Below are 19,042 nucleotides of genomic sequence, written 5' to 3' on the forward strand. Positions count from 1 at the left end.
ACCAGCGTCAAGTGTTAGAAAATGCAGAGCTGAATAATGCCAGTGACAATTATTTCCTCATTCCTGCTTTCTTTCCTATTTGAAAATTGCCCAATTGCTAGCCTCCATTTTTCCTCTGAAAGGAACTGGAAGCAAGTTGCGATGTTATTAAGCTTTTCTATTTAAAGCCTGTGTAACCATAACCTATTACAACATCACCCTACAAGTAATTATAAAAGTTATTTGCTGTGTTGTTGAAAATACCAATTAACGGGCTCTGAGAAAGATGTAAAGATAGAATCAGTGCATCTCAAAGTCAAGCATCCATTATTTTTATTTCTGTTCATAAAAATCTTCAGCCAGCTCTCACGCTGTGCCAAAATTGGGTGTGTTATTTTTTTCCTCAAAGCCCGCTAGGCTGTGCTCCTTTCCAGATCTTCGTTGTGCAGTTGTTGAACCATCAGTATCTATCCAGTGTATTTCCATTACTTCATTTTTTTTCCCTTGCTTTTGTGTTTAGAAAAGAAACTACACCAAAGGGGGCAAGGCCAGTTAAACAGGGAGATCAGAGACTGTATTTATGTGGAGAAGTTTCTGGACCTCTGGAAGTCGTCTAACTCCACCAACAGATGTATTATTTTCTGAAGGGGTTGTAACTCTTTTCATATTAATGTCTGTCTTTAAATGGTTGCCAAACAGGCATGATAGGAGGAGGAAGGCCAGAACAGTGCAGAGGGAGAGGCGCGAACTCCTTGGTGACCTAACCGTCCACAAGCCTGTCTGGTTTTGAGAGTTTTACTTCTACTCAGGCCTAAACACTGCATAGTGGTTGCTGTAGGAAGACAGCTATGGTTCCTCTAAGGTTAATTTTTGTTGGTTTTGATTCCTTAACTGTTCCTAAACTCCAGTTAGTTGTTTGTTACTTTGGTTGGTTTTAAGAAAACTTCCAAGCTTTGATGTCAGCTACCTAAATGTCTAAAGTAACTCCTGCTTTGCTTTATTCTGGCTGGCTGGAGCATGTAGGACGATTACCTCACGTAATGCTGTTTTGCCAGTGCCTGGTAGGTCTGGGGTGAGCAATAAGTACCTCAGACCACTTCAACTCACAGATAGCTTGCATCAGTCTTACATAAGCATAACAGCAGGTCAGATTTTCTTTTACAGATTTTGTTCTAAACAAGTTGAGCAAGGTGCTAGATATAGATTATTGTTAGCTTGGAATCATTTTAGGATAAATGATTTAGAAAAGTGAACTCTTGCACTCTAAAATGTGCATGTTTGGTGAGTAGGACAAATGATGTGTGAATCTCAGGAGGGGGTGGAAGAGGTCCTGGCTCTATGGGGATGGTGGGTATGGGTGTCCGGAGAAGAACAGGCTGAGATGTCACCTAGAAGTTAAGTCATATAAGGTTTAGTACAGCTGAAAGTTGACCTTTTGATGCCCTTGGGCGTGCTAAGTCAGGGACAAAGTTCCCCCTTTGGAGTACTTGTGTGACAGGAATCAATAAATGACAAATATCACCACAGGTTTCACAACAATGGCTTCTGTGCCGTGCTGGCACCAGGCTTCTTCATGTCAGGGTTGGCGGCAAAAGCTCCCACAGGGATCTTGCAGGAAGGCAGCCAGCTTGATAGAGACTATATGTTTACTTGTGTGCTGTACATGAAAGGTTTTTTTTTTTTTTCCTAAGAAACAAAAAAAAGCCTGGGAAGTATTGTTTATCTTTTGAGGGAGGTGCTTTTCTGTGCCAACTTGATGTGGAGCCATGTGCTGTTCTCCTTAATAAGCTTTACGCATACATGCACGGGGCAGAGGTGCTGGAAGTTGTGATCCGAAAGGAGACGGAATAGAAGGTCTGGATTTCTGTCACTGCTTGGCAGAGGACTGGATCAGGCTGTGGAAGCAAGTGCAGCTGTGAATGGCAGCTTTCAGGCAATGGCTTGGTCTGGTGTGTCACACTAGTGCCCTGCAAGGCAGTAGACGCTTCTCCTGTTAGCCTCATCTCAGATTCTTCTGCCTGGGTTTTCCCTTCCCTCCCCCTGCCCTCTTTCTAGGTGTTTCTTCTCTTTTCCCTGAACAGCATCAGCTGTCAGTCGTCTTGCCTGTCTAGGTGGCGATGCTTAGAATCATAGAATTGTTAAGGTAGGAAAAGACCCTTAAGATCATTGAGTCTAACCGCTAACCCGTTACTGCCAAGTCCACCACTAAACCTTATGCTCAAGCACCACATCTACCCTTCTTTTAAATACCTCCAGGGATGGAGACTCCACCACTTCCCTGGGCAGCCTGTTCCAATGTTTGACAATGCTTTTGGTGAAGAAGTTTTTTCTAATGTCCAACCTAAACTTCCCCTGGTGCAGCTTGAAGCTATTTCCTCTCAGCCTATTGCTTGTTACTAGGGAGAAGAGACCGACCCCCGCCTCGCTACAACCTCCTTTCAGGTAGTTGTAGAGAACAATAAGGTCTCCCCTCAGCCTCCTCATCTCCAGACTAAACAACCCCAGCTCCCTCAGCCGCTCCTCATAAGACTTGTTCTCTAGACCCTTCACCAGCTTTGTTGCCCTTCTTTGGACACGCTCCAGGACCTCAATGTCCTTCTTGTAGTGAGGGGCCCAAAACTGAACACAGTACTCGAGGTGTGGCCTCACCAGTGTCGAGTACAGGGACATGATCACTTCCCTACTCCTGCTGGCCACACTATTCCTGATACAAGCCAGGATGGTGTTGGCCTTCTTGGCCGCCTGAGCACACTGCTGGCTCATGTTCATGCGTCTGTCAACCAACACCCCCAGGTCCTTTTCCTCCAGGCAGCTTTCCAGCCACTCCTCCCCAAGCCTGTAGTGTTGCATGGGGTTGTTGTGACCCAAGTGCAGGACCTGGCACTTGGCCTTGTTGAATCTCATACCGTTGGCTCCGGCCCAACGATCCAGCCTGTCCAGGTCTCTCTGTAGGGCCTTCCTGCCCTCCAGCAGATCAACATTTCCACCCAGGTTGGTGTCATCTGCAAACTTGCTGAGGGTGCACTCAATCCCCTCATCCAGATCATCAATGAAGATATTGAACAGGACTGGCCCCAACACTGAGCCCTGGGGAACACCACTCGTGACTAGCCACCAACTGGATTTGACTCCATTCACCACAACTCTCTGGGCTCGGCCATCCAGCCAGTTTTTAACCCAGCGCAGCGTGCACTTGTCCAAGCCATCAGCAGCCAGCTTCTCCAGGAGAACACTGTGGGAGACAGTGTCAAAGGCCTTACTAAACTCCAAGTAGACAATGTCCACAGCCTTCCCTCACCACTAAGTGGGTCACCTTATCATAGAAGGAGACCAGGTTAGTGAGGCAGGACCTCCCTTTCATAAACCCATGCTGGCTGAGCCTGATCCCCTGGTTGTCCTGCACGTGCCATGTAATGGCATTCAAGATGATCTGCTCCATGACCTTTCCTGGCACCGAGGTCAGGCTGACAGGCCTGTAGTTCCCCAGATTCTCCTTCCAATCCTTCTTGTAGAGGGGCATCACATTCGCTAGCTTCCAATCATCTGGGACCTCCCTGGTTGACCAGGACTGCTGATAAATGATGGAGAGTGGCTTGGCGAGCTCCTCTGCTAGCTCGCTTGGTATCCTTGGGTGGATCCCATGTGGCGTCATGGACTTGTGAACATGCAGGTGAAGGAGCAGGTTGGTGACTGCTACCTCTTCAACAACTGGGACTTCATTTTGCATACTATCTCCATCTCCTAGCACAGGGGCCTGAAAACCCTGAGAATGACCAGCCTGACTGTTAAAGACTGAGGCAAAGAAAGCATTAAGTACCTCAGCCTTCTCCTCATCTTTTGTGGCAGTGTTACCTTCTGCATCCAACAAAGGAAGAGGAACACCATGTAACTTTTCTTGGAGTTTGTAGAAGGCCTCTGCCACATTGCATGCAACTTGTCATGGGGTTGTAATGCAGTCTGTGGAAAGACAGCCAGTTGTCTGGGTCAGCAGTATTTCGGAGCTGGCATCCATTGGTATGGATTAGAGAGCTGCCCACCACAATGCTGGCATGTCTTGTTTTGATGAGATACGTTCCTGGCTCCCATTCTTTGTGGTTGCAGGGGAGCCTGGGGAGCTCTCCAGCTATTGTTCTCACAGCTTTTCTAGTGCAGCTTTTTATTCCGTCAGCTTTTATACACTGTGCGCATCAGCTGCTTCTGTCCCCTGGATCTGCAGCATGGTGGTGCATCTGTCCACACATTCTGCTTTTCAGGTCAGCTGAGGGTAGCATGGAGTTGTTTGCAGAAGAATCTGGGAATGAGTGTGAAAACCTTTGTAGGGTAACAGGAACGAACTGAGTTGCCCTAACACTTGACATCAACAGAAGAATTGGGCTTGTTTTGCCATTGTGTTCATTGTAAGCTCCAGCTTATTAATCTGAATTTTTTAGAGTCCCTTGACTGTTGCTTCGACCTGGAATTTGTGAATGTTTGGAGAACTTGGCCTGTTGTGTTGGCCTGGGTTGTAATTTCTGGTGTGGCTGATAGCAGCCACCTTGGATGAAATTCCCGTGTCAGTAGAGGCAGTTACCGGCTCCATACCACGTTGTGTACTACTTTGGAGTGGTTTATATGGCAAATTTGGAAGTCGTGCGTTAGTAAAAACCTTTCCCTTTCTCTCAGAACTATGCATGTAGATGACTGTCATAGCATGTATACTGGAATACACCTTGCTGGAAAGACTTAGCCTTTCTCTGTTCTATATTGTGTTTTGTCACCAGCAATTCTTGATTTCTGCTCTCTGTCCATCAGTGGCTTCTTTGCATAAGGTCTATTCCAGTAGTCTGTTCTCACCTGTTTGTTTCTAAGAACTCCTTGACATCTCCAGCAGCTTGAAAATCACTGTTCTGAAAACGAACTACCTGCTGTAGTTAGTGGTAACTTCAAATTATTATAAATAGAGACTCTAGAAATAGAGAGTATTGTTCAGGTGTGGCGACGCTGACCACACAACTCTATATGGTCAGTTTCGGTTGCTCCAGTATGTGCAGAATTAATATTTCATGCTGACTGTTGTACTGATGCTGCTGCTTTGAAAAGGCAAGTGGCTTTGTGCTGCGGTCAGTGTGGATTTTCATCATGCAGTGAGGTTAGAGTAAACCCAGTAGGCAGGATAGCTGTGTTGCTGTGAGAGACTTAAGCTATTAGCTGTCTAACCCTGTAGATGCCCCTTAAGATATTTTAACATAGCGATGCTGTAGCTATAATAATACAATGGTGTTGGAGAAGAAAGGGAAAAGCCAACACCTTTCATTAGGCCAGGTGATAAAGCTGGGGAAGGTTGATTCTTTTAGTCTTTTCAGTGCTTTCTAGGGATGCTTGGACAAAACTGTTTTTAAACTGATACACCTAGAGCACTTAAGCTCATGTTTAAAACAAAATAACAACCAGAACAACAAATTACTCATGTTAGGAAAATGGTTGTTGTGGGGGGGGTTTACTCAATGGTTGCACAAAGCCATGGAGATTTGGGGTCTTACCTCCTGCTTTTCAAGGTGGGAAATACTGGACTCTGACTTGTGCACTTTTTTGCTGTTGCTGGACTTATGAAATATGGCATAATTGGAGACTGGAACTGCAGCAGTTTTGGAAGGAAGTGATTTAGGGTGTTCAGGTCTGTTTTTTTTAGCTCAAGCACTTAAGACACCAGAGAAGGAGCCACTGAGCATTTTGGAGAGCTTCCTTGCTGTGCGGGCTGGGAAAGCTTTCACTTAAACAGTTCTGTAGGAAAAAAAAGTGATACGCTGTCTGATATGGGATAAAAATAAACGGGGGAAAATGCTTGCTGAGTCAGTGCATTCCTAACTGAGAGTAAAAACAAGTACATATCCTTAAAGTCATCTTTCAGCATGCCAGAGCTTACAAAGTCTGAGCTCTCCAAGCCAGTCTGCCTGTATCTTCCAGGAAAGTGCTTTCTGCTCCAGTCTGTTCTTGTAGTGTTTTCTTTAAAGGCTTCAGGTAATCATAACGGTGTTCTGGAGTTAACGGTTGCAATTTAAGTTGTGTAATTGAGCTACTGAGTAACTTTGCTGTAGGGAGATGAGTTCTGTTTGCTAACTTGGTAGAAATCGGCATGTTGGTCTTGAATGTGCCAGTTCTTGTCCTGATCCTGAAACAAATGAACGTTCCTGTAGAAACAGCTGTCAGGAGGAGGATCCTTTGCTTTCTAGGGGAGCTGCTGTTCCTGTCAATGGACTGGAGGATTTCCCACTTTGTAATGTGGGAAATTGGAGCTCAGGTTTGCTAAGCAAGCTCGCAGCTGCTCCACCAGTCTGACCTGAGGTTACAGATAAGCCTTTCCAGGCAGGGAGAAGGAGGAATTTGCCAAGACCAAGCTAGACTTGTCTGCACCTACAAAGGTGATGAGTAACTTTACGGGAGGCCACGAAGGTTGTGCCCATGAGAAATCTTTTTGGGATGTTTTTGAAGTATCCTTAGATGACTTGAAATTCTTCCTGTCTTCTCTCACTGATTGTCAGTAATGTGTAAAAACAAAAAAAATGCTGCTTTTTCATTTATGGAGGAGGTATATAAAGAGCACACATTATCATGGTAATTTGTTTCTGTGTAATCAAATGGATTCTGTCAATAAACGCATTTGTATAAATTACTTGCAAAGGTGATTATCGTAAACTATGAGAAATATTTTAGTAGAGCAAGCAGTTTTGGTGCACTAACTCTTACTCCATCTGTTGGCCACTGTAGGTGATGCCTGTAATTGCTGGAATTGGCCTGAAATATTTTCTAGCAATTGGAAATTTAACAATGGGTGTAACAAACAGATTAATGTTGTCCAGATCTGAGTTTGTATGGGTGACCTGAATAACAGTGTAAGAAATAAGATAGAGGGATATGTTGACCTACTAATTGCATATGGTTTTGTATCAGTCCTTGATCTCTGGCCATAAGCTGGGAATGAGGGGAATTTCATCACTCTCACTCCAGAGAAATCAGGCTTTCACAACTACTTATGATTGACAAGTGTATTTAAACATGTAAGACAATGAATAAGTAGAATAATGCAATAGGAGTAAGGAAAAGGACTTCATATCGGTACAGAAATGTGTACCTATTGACAGCATGTGCGAGGAAAAAGAAATGCTTTATGTTTAGGGTTTTAAGTTCACCCTTAAATAGGTGGCCAGCCTATTAGTGAGAGAAAATGCCTACATTAGTCTCTGAAATTTAGGGAAATTCCAAAGAAGGATTTGGGCCATATGCCTGCGTGAGCTCAGTGTAAGAGGAAAACTGTCCTACATCACGGCTAGCTTATTACCTTAACACTAATGCGACACTATCTTGAATTAAACAAAATGTGGAGAAACGCTTATTTTGCTACTGTGGTCAAGCTTGTTTTTCTAACTTTGCCAGTGGAAAGTCCATGAAAGTCTCTCTCCTGATGCTCTTGTTTTATTTTCTATTAGCTTATCTTAGCAAATGCCAAAGATGAGGCCTACAGCTTCTTTGGGAAGCAAGTATCCCTTGAGCCAGTGGACTGCAAGCATACACTCCCTACATCTTAGAAAATTTGCTGAGAAAGTATATGAGCAAACGTGGCTTTTTCCATTTATGACATACTTTCAACTTGCTTTTGTTTTCATTCAGGGTCATCCAGTAGCCGTCATCCAAACCAAGTGACTCCAAAGAAGAGCGGCCTGAAGAATGGGCAGATGAAGAGCAAAGATGATGAGTGCTTTGGGGATGACATTGATGAAATCCTAGACACAGATTTTGATTTTGAAGGGAACCTGGCCCTTTTTGACAAGGCAGCCGTGTTTGAAGAGATTGAAACTTATGAGAGGAGGAGTGGCACTCGTTCCCGGGGGACCCCAAATGAGAAACCAGCTCGCTATCGGCATGACGAGAACATCTTGGAATCAGAGCCCATAGTCTACAGAAGGATTGTTGTACCCCAGAACGCTAACAAAGAATTTTGCACGGGTATGCCACATCCCTTGCTGATAAGGATGCAAACTCTGCCACTTTTCTGGGCCACTTGTGGTGGATTGTTTTCCCCATGGGTTGTCTTTCAGCCTAGTGTGGTACAAGCAAGGGCAGTCGTTTAGATAAGATTGGATCTGTGCCTTATATCTACATACAACCTTTATTTGCAATATTTCCAAGATAAAAAATATTCAGATAGGGCACAGAGGTAGGTGTTTTTGTAGCAGGGAACAAAAATTGTCATTGGATAACAGGAGTGGAAACTGAATAGGAGCCATTTGAATCCTTGCTGTGATTTCAGTAGCGTGATGAACCTGCATGGACTTGATTGCTAGCTCTTGAGAGGGAGGGATGGTTTCAGGATTCCGGTACATGGTAGGATGTCATAATTTGTGCTCTGTTGGTAAAAGGCAGGAGATTTCATGTGCTTCTGATATACCTTTGGTGGTAGTTACATATTTTCGCATGGTTTTGCAGAACCTTAAATGTGTCGGTGTAAAAAGCAACAGTTCTGGCTCTTCCCATCCACAGTTCCAAATGTTCATTTTACGCAAGGCTCTTTATGTGGGGTTGTCCCCTGCTTACTGTCCACTGCTGCTGTGTGAAAGATCAAGCCCCAGAAAGCTGGACAAACACATTCACATGTGTGTAAAGAATGTCTTCCTCTCCTTTGCTTTACCTTAGTCTAAATTATAAAAGGAAAGGAAAAATTTTAGGCAGATGTTTGAGTTGAAGTATTTGTCAAGTGTATCACGAGGGCACGCTAGCTAAGCGTGCTGGTGCCAGCTGCTGTGCAGATGTTCTCCTGCAAGTCTGATTTCTGGTCCTTGCTGCTGCTAAGCAGCCTCTTGGTTGGAGATGAAGGTAACGGGGTGGATCAGTCTGCTGCCTGGACACAGGGAGGCAGCGCTCTTGAAATCAAAATGCAGGGAATGATTATTCAACTCCTAATCTGCGTCCCTGGGGAAGGGTAAAATTGGTTTCATTTCATGTTCAGTAGACTTGGGGGTTTTTTGTTGTTGGTCAGTGTGTTTTGTTTTGTTTTGTTTTGGTTGGTTTTTATTTGGCAAGCACCAGGGAATGGTGCTTTCACCAGGAGCAGTTCTGTGTGCTGTGTAGCATATGTACTTAACACTACACTTGGGTGCAAATTCCCTGTAACTGTAGCCTACTTGTGGTTTGATTTGTGTGCTTTCTAGCACTTGCAAAATGTAGAAACTTCAGCATTCCAGGAACACTTCTTTTCCACATCAGAACAAACTCAAACTTCAGATCTTTTTGTAGAGAGGTGCTAAATAACTAATATCCTGGTGGTCTGGCTGCCAAGCAGAAGTGTGATCAGGTCCTTGATCTGTCATTTTCTGCCCCGAAACTCCATCTGGGGTGTGAAACACTTCACAGAAAGAAGCTGTTTCGTTTGCAACGATTTGCTGCTTTTCAATTAAAAAAAAAAAGATTTTTTAAAATGGTTCTGCTATATTATAGTTCTCCATTTGTCATCCATCTTCCTATTGTTCTGCTCTGCTCTCGAATGAGATGGAAACATACTGGGTCATATCAGAACTTGTCCAGCTCAGTATTTTGTTTCCAGGGAGACTTAAGGAAAAGTGAAAGAACAGAGTAAAAATGCAGTCTTTCCCCTGAGTGCTTTGTCTTTCAAAATTTTAAGATTTCCTGAAGCAGAAGTGATAGTTCAGTATTAATAGCTTTTGATGAGGTGGGATTTTTTCTTCTGTTTAATTTAACCTATTGCTTTTTAAATCTACGTGAGCTTTCAATATCTCTTACAGCGTCCTTTGGCAAGAAGCTCCGCCAACTGCCTGTGTGCAGTGTGGATAAGCCCTTCATTTCTGTGTGTGATTTACTATTTGTTTTTGTTAAAATTTGCTACTTGTCAATTCATCTTCCAGCTGGCTTGTTTGAGAGGAGACAGGGCTTCTATGTATGTCTAGTCTGAAACAAAAGCTAACCTACTATTAGCTGCCAATTTGAGAAGTATGCTAATATGGTATTCTAGCAGTACAGTTCTGGGGAGGAAAACTCTGATGTGCAATAAGCAGCAATCATCAATAAGTAAATTCAGGGGATGAAAATGAAATGACGGTTTGCTGAACTCCATCATCCTTTACTCTGGAACCTCTTGGCTCCCTGCTTGCAGTGTGCTGAAGGGAGCAGCCCAGTGAAAGGGCAGCTCTTTCCTTGTTTTGTTCTTGGGAAGCCTGCGCAGGGAGGGTGGCAAACGACTCCCCTCTGGAGTTGCAGGGTCTCGCTAGCCTCATTAGCTACTGTTGGGTGATTAGTCTCCCATATGGAATTCTGGATTTGTTTGAAAGAAAAGCTGTCATGTCACACAATGGGCAGGGTATTGACAGCTACAGTTCCCTGTCGCCTGTGCTGAGCAGGGCACATTCAGAGTCTTGTGAATGATGATAAAAGTGGCCCAGTGCTGTGTCTCTCTAGATGTTTTTCCCACAGAGAGAGACTGCCTTTGTTTCTGCTGAGGAAGTTTACTTTTGCTTAGGAAATGCTAATGGCCATCTAGCAAAAGCTCTTGTAAACAGTTGTAACTTACCTACTGTTTCTGGCATTGTCTGGTGCCTCTTGTAGCAAGTCAACCCTCCAAGGCACAGAAAGATATTCAGTGTGCTTGGAGTAATGATGGACTGTCACTAGAAAAAATGCTAATTTCTTTTGTTTAGCAACTGGAAGGAGGGTGCTAAGCTGTAGGCAGTCTGCCTCTCTTAGCGGCTCAAAGAGCAGCAGCTGCTGAAATTAAATGAGAGTGCCAGTAGCCCCAAAAGCCATGATTTTGGGTATATCTGTGGCAGGAATTCTCTTTCTGCTTCTGAATTCTCCCTACAGGGTTATCTCTGGACTCCTACGGGAAGCTTTACTTGCAAAAAGCCTTCCTAGTTATGAAGTACTGCTTTGTCCTATAATTTTTTCCCCTAGGCTAATCTTGAAGATGATAGTCTTAAGAGTTCTGGCTGATAGAATAATTATTCTGTCTGCTTGTAATAGCACAAACAAAGGGATGCTGTTGATTGACAGTGAGCTAATATCCAGCTCTTGTTACTGTGGGAGAGGAAGAAGCCAGTGAATCCGTGCAGGCTCTTTTATGCCCTGTTTCCATGGAGCTAGGAAATAGCCAGGATTGTGCAGCGGTAAAACTGGTGAACTGCTGATGCCAGTTCTCAAAAAGACCCATCTGCAGGGCATCCAGTCTGTGTTTTTATTACTGACTAAAATTAAGTCAATCTGTGTAGGATGTAAGCAAAGCTTGATAAATACCTCAGTCCACCAGGATGCGCCTCTGAGAGCTAATTTTATGGAGCCAGACTGTCATGTAGATATAGTAGCATGTGTTTTAGAAGTAAGCAGGGAATGAAGATGAGGATCTGTTCCAAATAAAAATAAAAACCTGAATAGGTTTTTAATATTAATAGAATCTACTAGTTCTTTGATTATGACTGAGCTGAGTCCATCCCTGGGGTTCCGCGTATGAATCTCTCCCAAATATGTAATTAGTCTTCACTCTTTTGGGCTGGCTGCTGTTGATCTGTCTCTCTAGTCAGTTACATGATGCTTGAAAGGGAAAGTACAGCTGTTTAACAGAAATCTGCCTCCCTGGAAAGGCTGATCCTTTTTACGAGGTGTGAGCTGTCTTTTTCTACTTCCAGAGCTGTCCAGCTAGAGAACTGAAATGTGTGTTGGTGTAGGTCTGTCTCTGTTCCTTCTGTTGGCTATCAGCATCTTTTTGTTCCTTCTGCTGGCTGTCAGCATTGAAACAGTCTGTATTTGAACAGCATGGTGGTTTGGGATCAGCTCTTTGAGCAGTAGCTGCAAAGCTGATGTTCTGCAGGTATGCTGGAGCTCAGAGGTGTTTGCAGTAGGATGGAGTATCTCAGTTCATAATCACTGACTTTACATTATATAATCTCAAGCATACCAGACTCTCCAAATAGTTCTTATTTTGCAGTTCATTTGTCCTTCCCTCTTAACTTTGTTTCTGGTGAGAAAGTGTCTTTATGAGCACACTGAGATGAGTAGAGAGGAGACCTGTATGCCACATAGGTATGGTGTGTATTTCTTTCCCTCATGTACTAGTAAGGCTTTGTCCAAAGAAAGTTCTCTTCATGGTAATACTCTTAGTGTAGAAAATATGCTGTTCCTGTCCCAGTGTCTCCTCTGGAAAATAAGTGGGATTTTTCAAACTCAGCTGCTATAGAAATTTGAGGTATCCGCTTGTCAAGTGAAAGCAGGACTATGCTCAGAAAAATGGACTAAGTGTCAATACTTATTTCTCTGTTCTTCCCCTAACCAGACTTCAAACCTGTCCTTCAAGAAACTTTTTTTTTTTTCCCCCACAGTAAGGAGATAGTGAAAGAAAGCGCGTGCTTAGGAGTAAAGCAATGCAGCAGGCAGAGCTTCTGTGCCAGGGTCGGACTACAAAACTAAGGCTGGGGTGGTTGTGCGAGGATGATGCAGATGGTATGGTTTTTTTTTGTGTGCGCTGTGTCCTTGACTGACTTTTCTACTCTCTAGCTTTTAGCTCTTCAGTCTATGGATGACTGCCATACAGCAACCGTGTATACTGGATGTGTGAACTGTTTCTGGGGTCTTTGAGTTGAGTGCAAATTAAGTTCACCCTATCCAACTGCAGGAGAAAACAACGTGGTCACGGGGCAAAGTCTCTTTGTCCCTCAGACAGTTTTTTGCTCATCCAGAGTGAATTGGGCACTGGGAGAGGCTAACACTGGGATGTCAGCCAGAACTCCCACAGAATTTGTCTTAATTAAAAATAATGATGATTAAAACAAAAAATCTAGCCCTTGAGGTTGTGGAGAAAATAATTCGTGTTTGTGGGGCAAATAACTCTGTTTTGCTGAGCCTGCAGGCAGGTGCCTTCAGCTTCACAACCAGCAAAAGGCTGCAAGTAACATCCCATCTGCCTAAACCAGGCAAGAGTTATACCCGCTTCACATAACTGCATCTTAGACCATGAGCTGTGCAGCTCTGGAACCCGGAGTTACTTATTGCTGAAGAGTTGATAGCTTTAGGTACAGCTTTCAGGAGAGCCTAAGTCTAGTTCCATCTCACCCATTCCTGCAGCTTACCTGTACTTATTTTAGCAGCTAGAGAGCTGCTAAAATAGTCAAGAGAAAAGATTGAGGTTCACACACTGAGCTACTCTCAGCAACCCTCTTTTTTTTTTTCCCTGCAACGGAAAGCATGGGAGGTGTTTGGACTTAGGACAGCAATGTTCCTCTGGGCTCGTTTGGGGGGAAAAAAATCTCTTATTTTGTCAACCTTTGGAGATTTAGCTCAGTCCTTCTGCTGGCATAGGGTGTCTTAATGCAACCAGTATGCATGTAACATTGCAGTGAAGCTTGGCAAGATAACTTGTTCGCAGTCATAGCGCCTGGGACTGAGTGGGCCTCATAAACAGAGAATGCTTCATGTTTAGTCAGGCTTCAGCAGTACTCTGCGTGTCACAAAACTGTTCAGTCTATAGCACCTTTTTTTTTTTCCAGGCAGTGGTAAAATACATTTATTTAATATTAAAAGGCCTGAGCTAATTTATTACCTTCATTACTAAACAATAAAGATGCTCTGTCCAACCCAAACATAATTAAAGTTGGCAGGAGTTCAGTTTTGTTGCAGTAGTGTTATTGTTTGTGGGTTTACACGTCACCTCCTTGACTGCTTTCTGCCAGAGTTTATTTAACTCCCTCGGCCTGGTTTTGATAAGCCAGTCTGACTGGTTGGACCTTGCGTGAGTGCGAAGAAGGGAAGTTCTCTTGGCATTTAAGCCTACTCTTGAGAGGGAGCAATTAGGACAAACTGTAGCGCTGGCATGGTAAATGCAAGTTCATCTTGCTGCTTCCCAGTAACCCCCTTTGCATTAACCCACCAGGCACTGAGTTGCATCTAGCAGATGGTGAATGCAGGTTTGCTAAAGCTCGGGGTCTGGGGGAAGTGAGTGAGGGGACGATGTAAATGGTTACAGAGGAGACACCAGAAACAGTCATGCCAAATTGGGTAGATACAGAGTATAGGTTGGTTGTTTCACCCCTCTAGTTTGGAGAGTGTGTGCAAAATTTAAGTAGGGAATTTGCAGTCTCACAGTTCAGAAGGAGCAAAACTACAGTTTGGGAGCTGACTGTTTCAGGCTAGTGGAGGATGTGTCCCATCAAACTGTTTGGAGAGATCCTGACCACAGGTCACTCATTCCAAGTCTTCCCTCAAGCTCAAAAAACAAATAGCAAAAATATGAATGGGAAAGAGGCAGAGCTGAGCCTTGCGTGACTCTGGAGGTGAAGAGGGTGTGTGAACAAAGGGCAGGTGCGTGACTAGTGTGACAGATTATTAGTGGTTTATGGCTCCGAATGTTCAGCGGTTGCTATCAGGAGTCTGAAATGACTTTGATAATGTGCACCCTTGCATGTATGCTGCATGTAATGAAAGACTATCAGCAGAGGTAGCTTAGTCAGCAGTTAGCATGCAAGGTCAAGTGTCTGAACAGGTTTGGTCCCTCTGTGTCTCCAGAGCACTAGCCAGTGAGTTCAGAAATGAAGGTTAGAAGGATTCAGCAGGATCTACTCCACAACATTTTACTGTTACCTTGCAGGAGTTCCTCCGATTTGACTCTGAAAACCTCAAGATATACAAAACCTGCCATTTCTGCCATAGCTTGACTTTGTGGTTTGCGACTGGGGCACCCTGGGTGAAAATGGCAGTACAAATAATTCCTCACTATTAAAATGCACACCGCTTTTCTCATTTGAATATGGCACTTGCTTGTTACGACTGGTTCTTGTTCGGTTTTTTGCCTGCGGAAGAACCCGAGCCCACAAAGTAACTGTTAGATTTCCTCTCTGAGCGGATGTGTATGCTGTGGCTGTTCCCCTTTAGGCTTGTATCGCTGCAGAGCATTTTCACTGGGCCGTGTCATGTTCCCACGACTCTTTCCCATCAGCTCAGGCTGTCTGAGCCCTGCTGTGCTCCTCAGTGCTGCGCTGTGATGAGCGCCTGGCGTGGCGTCACACCACATTCAGTGGCAGAGTGGCTGATGGGAATGCGAGGGTGAGGCAGGGCTACCAGCTGTTGAACACTGCAGAAGCAGAGCATGCTGAGGGAAGGACTGAGTTCACACTTTGGCCTGATGTTCGGCATCGTGCCTGAGCTGTAGCAGGTGTCAGTCTGAGCCCTGGACCTTTCTGACCCGTCATGCCTGACTCCGGTGCACCTCGTCTGCCTGTCCCCAAGTAGGAACTTCACAGAGCCCTTGCTCAGCTGGACTCTGCTGGGATTGCTTGTTTAGCTTCGAGCAGTGCTTATGAATGATGTGAACAGAAGGAGCCGATAGGTTTTCTTGCTGGCAGCTGTGCTCCAGCTATGTGGCTGCTCTGTACAGGGAGGGAATTAAGCTGTGCCGCTCCTTAGCTGCGAAACAGTTACAGACATCCAGGCCTTGCAGGAGGGTGTTTCAAGGGAATAACAGCATGTGTTCCTGATTCTGTATAGGTGCTCAAACACTTCTCTCTCCATGTATCATAAGTAATTTTCAGTTTCCTTGTCCTCCACTGTTCAACATGCCACCAAAAAATTGCTGTGGCCCCCCTCAGAGCAAGCTGCCTTTTGGTGGCAAGGAATCCTCTGCATTTATTTCCAGGAGAGTTTACAGATGTTACTGAAGGGTTTATTTCTGTTAATTCAGTGCCAGCTTGGCCACCTTGGAGAAGGAAAGTGTAAAGAGTTGGCTAGAACAGTTGTTCAGGTTTCCATTTCTCTTACCTGCTGATGCCAGGCAAGTTTGCTGTAGAAGGGAGCAGGAAGGATTGTATTGCTTCCTACCACAGGCGCTGTTCTCAGTGCTTAACAAAACCTTTCTTAAATGTTTTCCCTTGATCCGCATGCTGGAGCATGGCCTGGCTTGCAGGCCAGGCTGTCAAAAACATCCAAGAAGTATTTTTCTGCAGACTTCCTTCTTTCAACTGCATCGTTCCCCTGCTGCCTCAGTGTATTGTGATTCAGCTTTTGTGTCCGAAGCCAGCCTTTCTGGCATGACGCAGCTCAGGTGGTGGGGACACCTACCTAGTAAATGTGGGAAGTCTTGTTTTGCTGTGATCTGTGGGTTGTTACAGGCTGGAAGGTTGGGGCTGGTCACTGCTGATGTCAGGAAGCATAATGTATCCAAGCTTTTTTGGTGGGAAATCTGTTTCACAGCTTCTCTTCTGACTTTCACAGTAATTAGGAACACTTATGTGTTTGGGCATGGGTGTGGGGTAAAGCACTGGTGGCCTGGAGACCATGAAGAAAGAACTTAATATTTGGTCTGTAAGTCACAAAGGCCTTCTCAGTTCACACGTTGCTAAAATTGCCAGCTGCCTGCTGAATTTTCCTGGAAACGTGTATTATTTTAAGCCCAGCAGTTGCGTTTAGCTGTTAGTGCTTCACTCAAACAGGGTAAGCTAACTCTGATGCACTAGTTTGGATTCATTTGATGGTCTTGGAAGGAACCTGGATTATTGGGTTAAGCAGACTCTTGGTAATAGCTAATAAGACTTTTCACTGTCATCATTTCTAGGTGCTGTCCTATAAAACCTTACCAGACTGCAGCATTGTGAAAAAGTTTCTGATTATACCTGTTTCTATTGTTTTCCCCCTCCTCTCTTTGAAACCTAGACTCCGGGCTGGTGGTTCCAAGCGTGTCTTATGAGCTTCACAAAAAGCTGCTCTCGGTTGCTGAGAAGCATGGGCTGACTCTGGAGCGGAGGCTGGAGATGACGGGAGTGTGCGCGAGTCAGATGGCCTTGAGCCTCCTTGGGGGACCCAACAGGTAAAGCTGTTCCCTTTCATGCTGCCGTGGGTTTGCCCCCTCTAAGAAGAGCTCACTTATCTTTTTCTGCTAAGTGGGGTTGAGCTAAAAGGGGCTGAGAGGTTATTTTTGAGGTAACATGGATGCCTGCTGCTGCTTGCGCTAGTCCTTCGGTGGTCCTGCAGCTGGAGGCAGCTGTCACTTCTCTGCCTTCCTTCCCTCTAAAGGAAGAAACTCACCTGATGCCATGCAGACCTGCGTTGTAGCTCATGTATCAGCCTGTTCCCAAATAATAATGAAAACAAGTGTGAGGCTCAGGTTCCTGAAGCAGGAGGAAGCCTTACAGTAGGTTTCTGTGTTCATGCTCTTTTTTCCTTCCTGCCCCCCAGCCCCAGCCTCTCTAGAAAAGGGCTGGCTGAACATAAATGACTTGCTAAGGGCTTTTTTCTGGCTCCTGTGTCCCAGAAGCAGAAGTGTCTCTTCAGTCAAAGACAAAATAGGCAGAGCTGAGATTATTTTTTTTTCTCTACTTACTGGGATTTTTTTTAGGGAATTGAGCTTTGCACAGGTATAACCCAAGTCAGATTAAACCATTGCAGAATTTCTGGCAAGCTACTCTTTCGCAAATAAGTAAACCTTTCTTTTGTTGTTTTTACATGTTACAGTTTAATGATATCAATAAAAGCAAAAGTTGGCTCATGAAAATGAAAGTTGTGCTCAGCTTTTCACAATGCTAAATTAGCTTTCAGGCATCTACACCTAAACTGAGAATATCCTGGTCTTTTGGAGGGCCCAATTCAATAGCGGGTTTGGAGTGCACTTACTGCTTTTTGTGTGCGTACTTGTGCTGCCTCTTTTGAAAAGCTCCACTCTGTGCCTGCACTTACAGACAATTGCACATGTATTTTTCTGTTGTTGATAGATGCTCCAAATTATTTGCTCTTGAAATGGAAGGTAAGCCTTAAGTCTCCCTCTGTTTATTTGGTAGTACTTTACCAGGACCTGATTATTTGATTGAGAGCAGTAAGTGATTACATACCAGGCAGTGCTGACCCTGTCAGCTGAAAACTGTGCTGTAAGCCACCCTTGATGGCTTGCAGGCCTTTTAAATAAATGAACTTTATTTTGCAGTTGATGAGGCTTGGGAGGTAGAAATTTTTTTTTAACTGTGGCTCTGCTGATGGAGTAAATTACTCCATATTTTTAAGAATGTATAGTTAGCATTCTTCTAAAATCAGAGGGGCAGAGGGAAAAAAAAACCTCCTAAAAGTGAAACAGTACTGGATTCAGGCTTGCTACATGAACAGTGAAAATGCCCCCTGCTTTGAAAATACAAGCTGACTGCATGATGAACCAGGATAGACTGGGATCTTGTGGTCTCTGCTGTGGGTGCAAGGAAGTCTTGAAGGGAACCTGCAAGCAGAGCAGCTCTCTAGTGTCAGCACTACAAAAGGATGTGGGTTCCTTCTTGGAGGCAACGGAAGATTTGCAAAACACCTGTAAATTTGCATTTTACTGTGGCTTTTTTTTTCCCCTCTTACAGGAAGAAGGTAAGACATTCTTGGGTTTATTAATTCCGCTTTTGTCTGCATTTTAGGTTGAACCCAAAGAACGTGCATCAGCGGCCCACAGTAGCCCTGCTGTGTGGCCCCCACGTGAAAGGGGCCCAGGGGATCAGCTGCGGACGGCACCTCTCCAACCACGACGTCCACGTCATCCTTTTCCTACCCAACTTTGTCAAGATGCTGGAATCCATCACCAACGAGCTGAACCTTTTCAGCAAGACACAAGGCCAGCAGGTATCCAGCGTCAAAGGTGAGTGAGGAGTGGATTTGCTCTCCGCCACCCTTGTGCCTGGCAGAGACCTGTCCTGCTCAGCTCCCCAGTGCCTGCCTGGTCCGGTGGCACCATCTAGTGGCACTGCCACAGGCAGGTGACCAGTCAGAGGCCGGCGGGACAGCAGAGACTCGAGGTTCCAACAGTGGACTGGTTGTGCTGGTACAGATGTTTCCTGTATGAACAAATATGGAAGAGCTGCTGTATGGATTTGAGTCAGACCAGCCATTCCCTTAGGATAAGGGCCTGCCTTGTTCAGCATATCAGAACTGCAAGTAAATGAGCATCTAACTGCTGTTTCAAACCAAGCAGACAGCTTTGCTGAACTCCCAGCAGCTGTCAGAATTCAGATCTCTTAGTATGCCATAGAATAAAGGGATGCTCAGTCTTCTCTGAGAGCTGGCTTCTGTTTGTCATTTCACC

The 19,042-nt window shown here is 44.7% G+C and overlaps 1 protein-coding gene across 1 annotated transcript in view; it reads left to right on the forward strand.

Annotated features, from left to right (window-relative positions):
* EDC3 (enhancer of mRNA decapping 3) overlaps positions 1-19,042 on the forward strand; it is a 29,769-nt gene that overhangs the window by 6,254 nt on the left and 4,473 nt on the right. The window contains exons 4-6 of the mRNA XM_064456822.1: positions 7,624-7,959; positions 16,651-16,804; positions 18,381-18,598. Coding sequence (XP_064312892.1) covers positions 7,624-7,959; positions 16,651-16,804; positions 18,381-18,598 — 708 coding nt within the window. The remainder of the gene's footprint in view (positions 1-7,623; positions 7,960-16,650; positions 16,805-18,380; positions 18,599-19,042) is intronic.

Source organism: Phalacrocorax carbo, chromosome 7, assembly GCF_963921805.1.
Source record: "Phalacrocorax carbo chromosome 7, bPhaCar2.1, whole genome shotgun sequence".
Taxonomy (NCBI): Eukaryota; Metazoa; Chordata; class Aves; order Suliformes; family Phalacrocoracidae; genus Phalacrocorax; species Phalacrocorax carbo.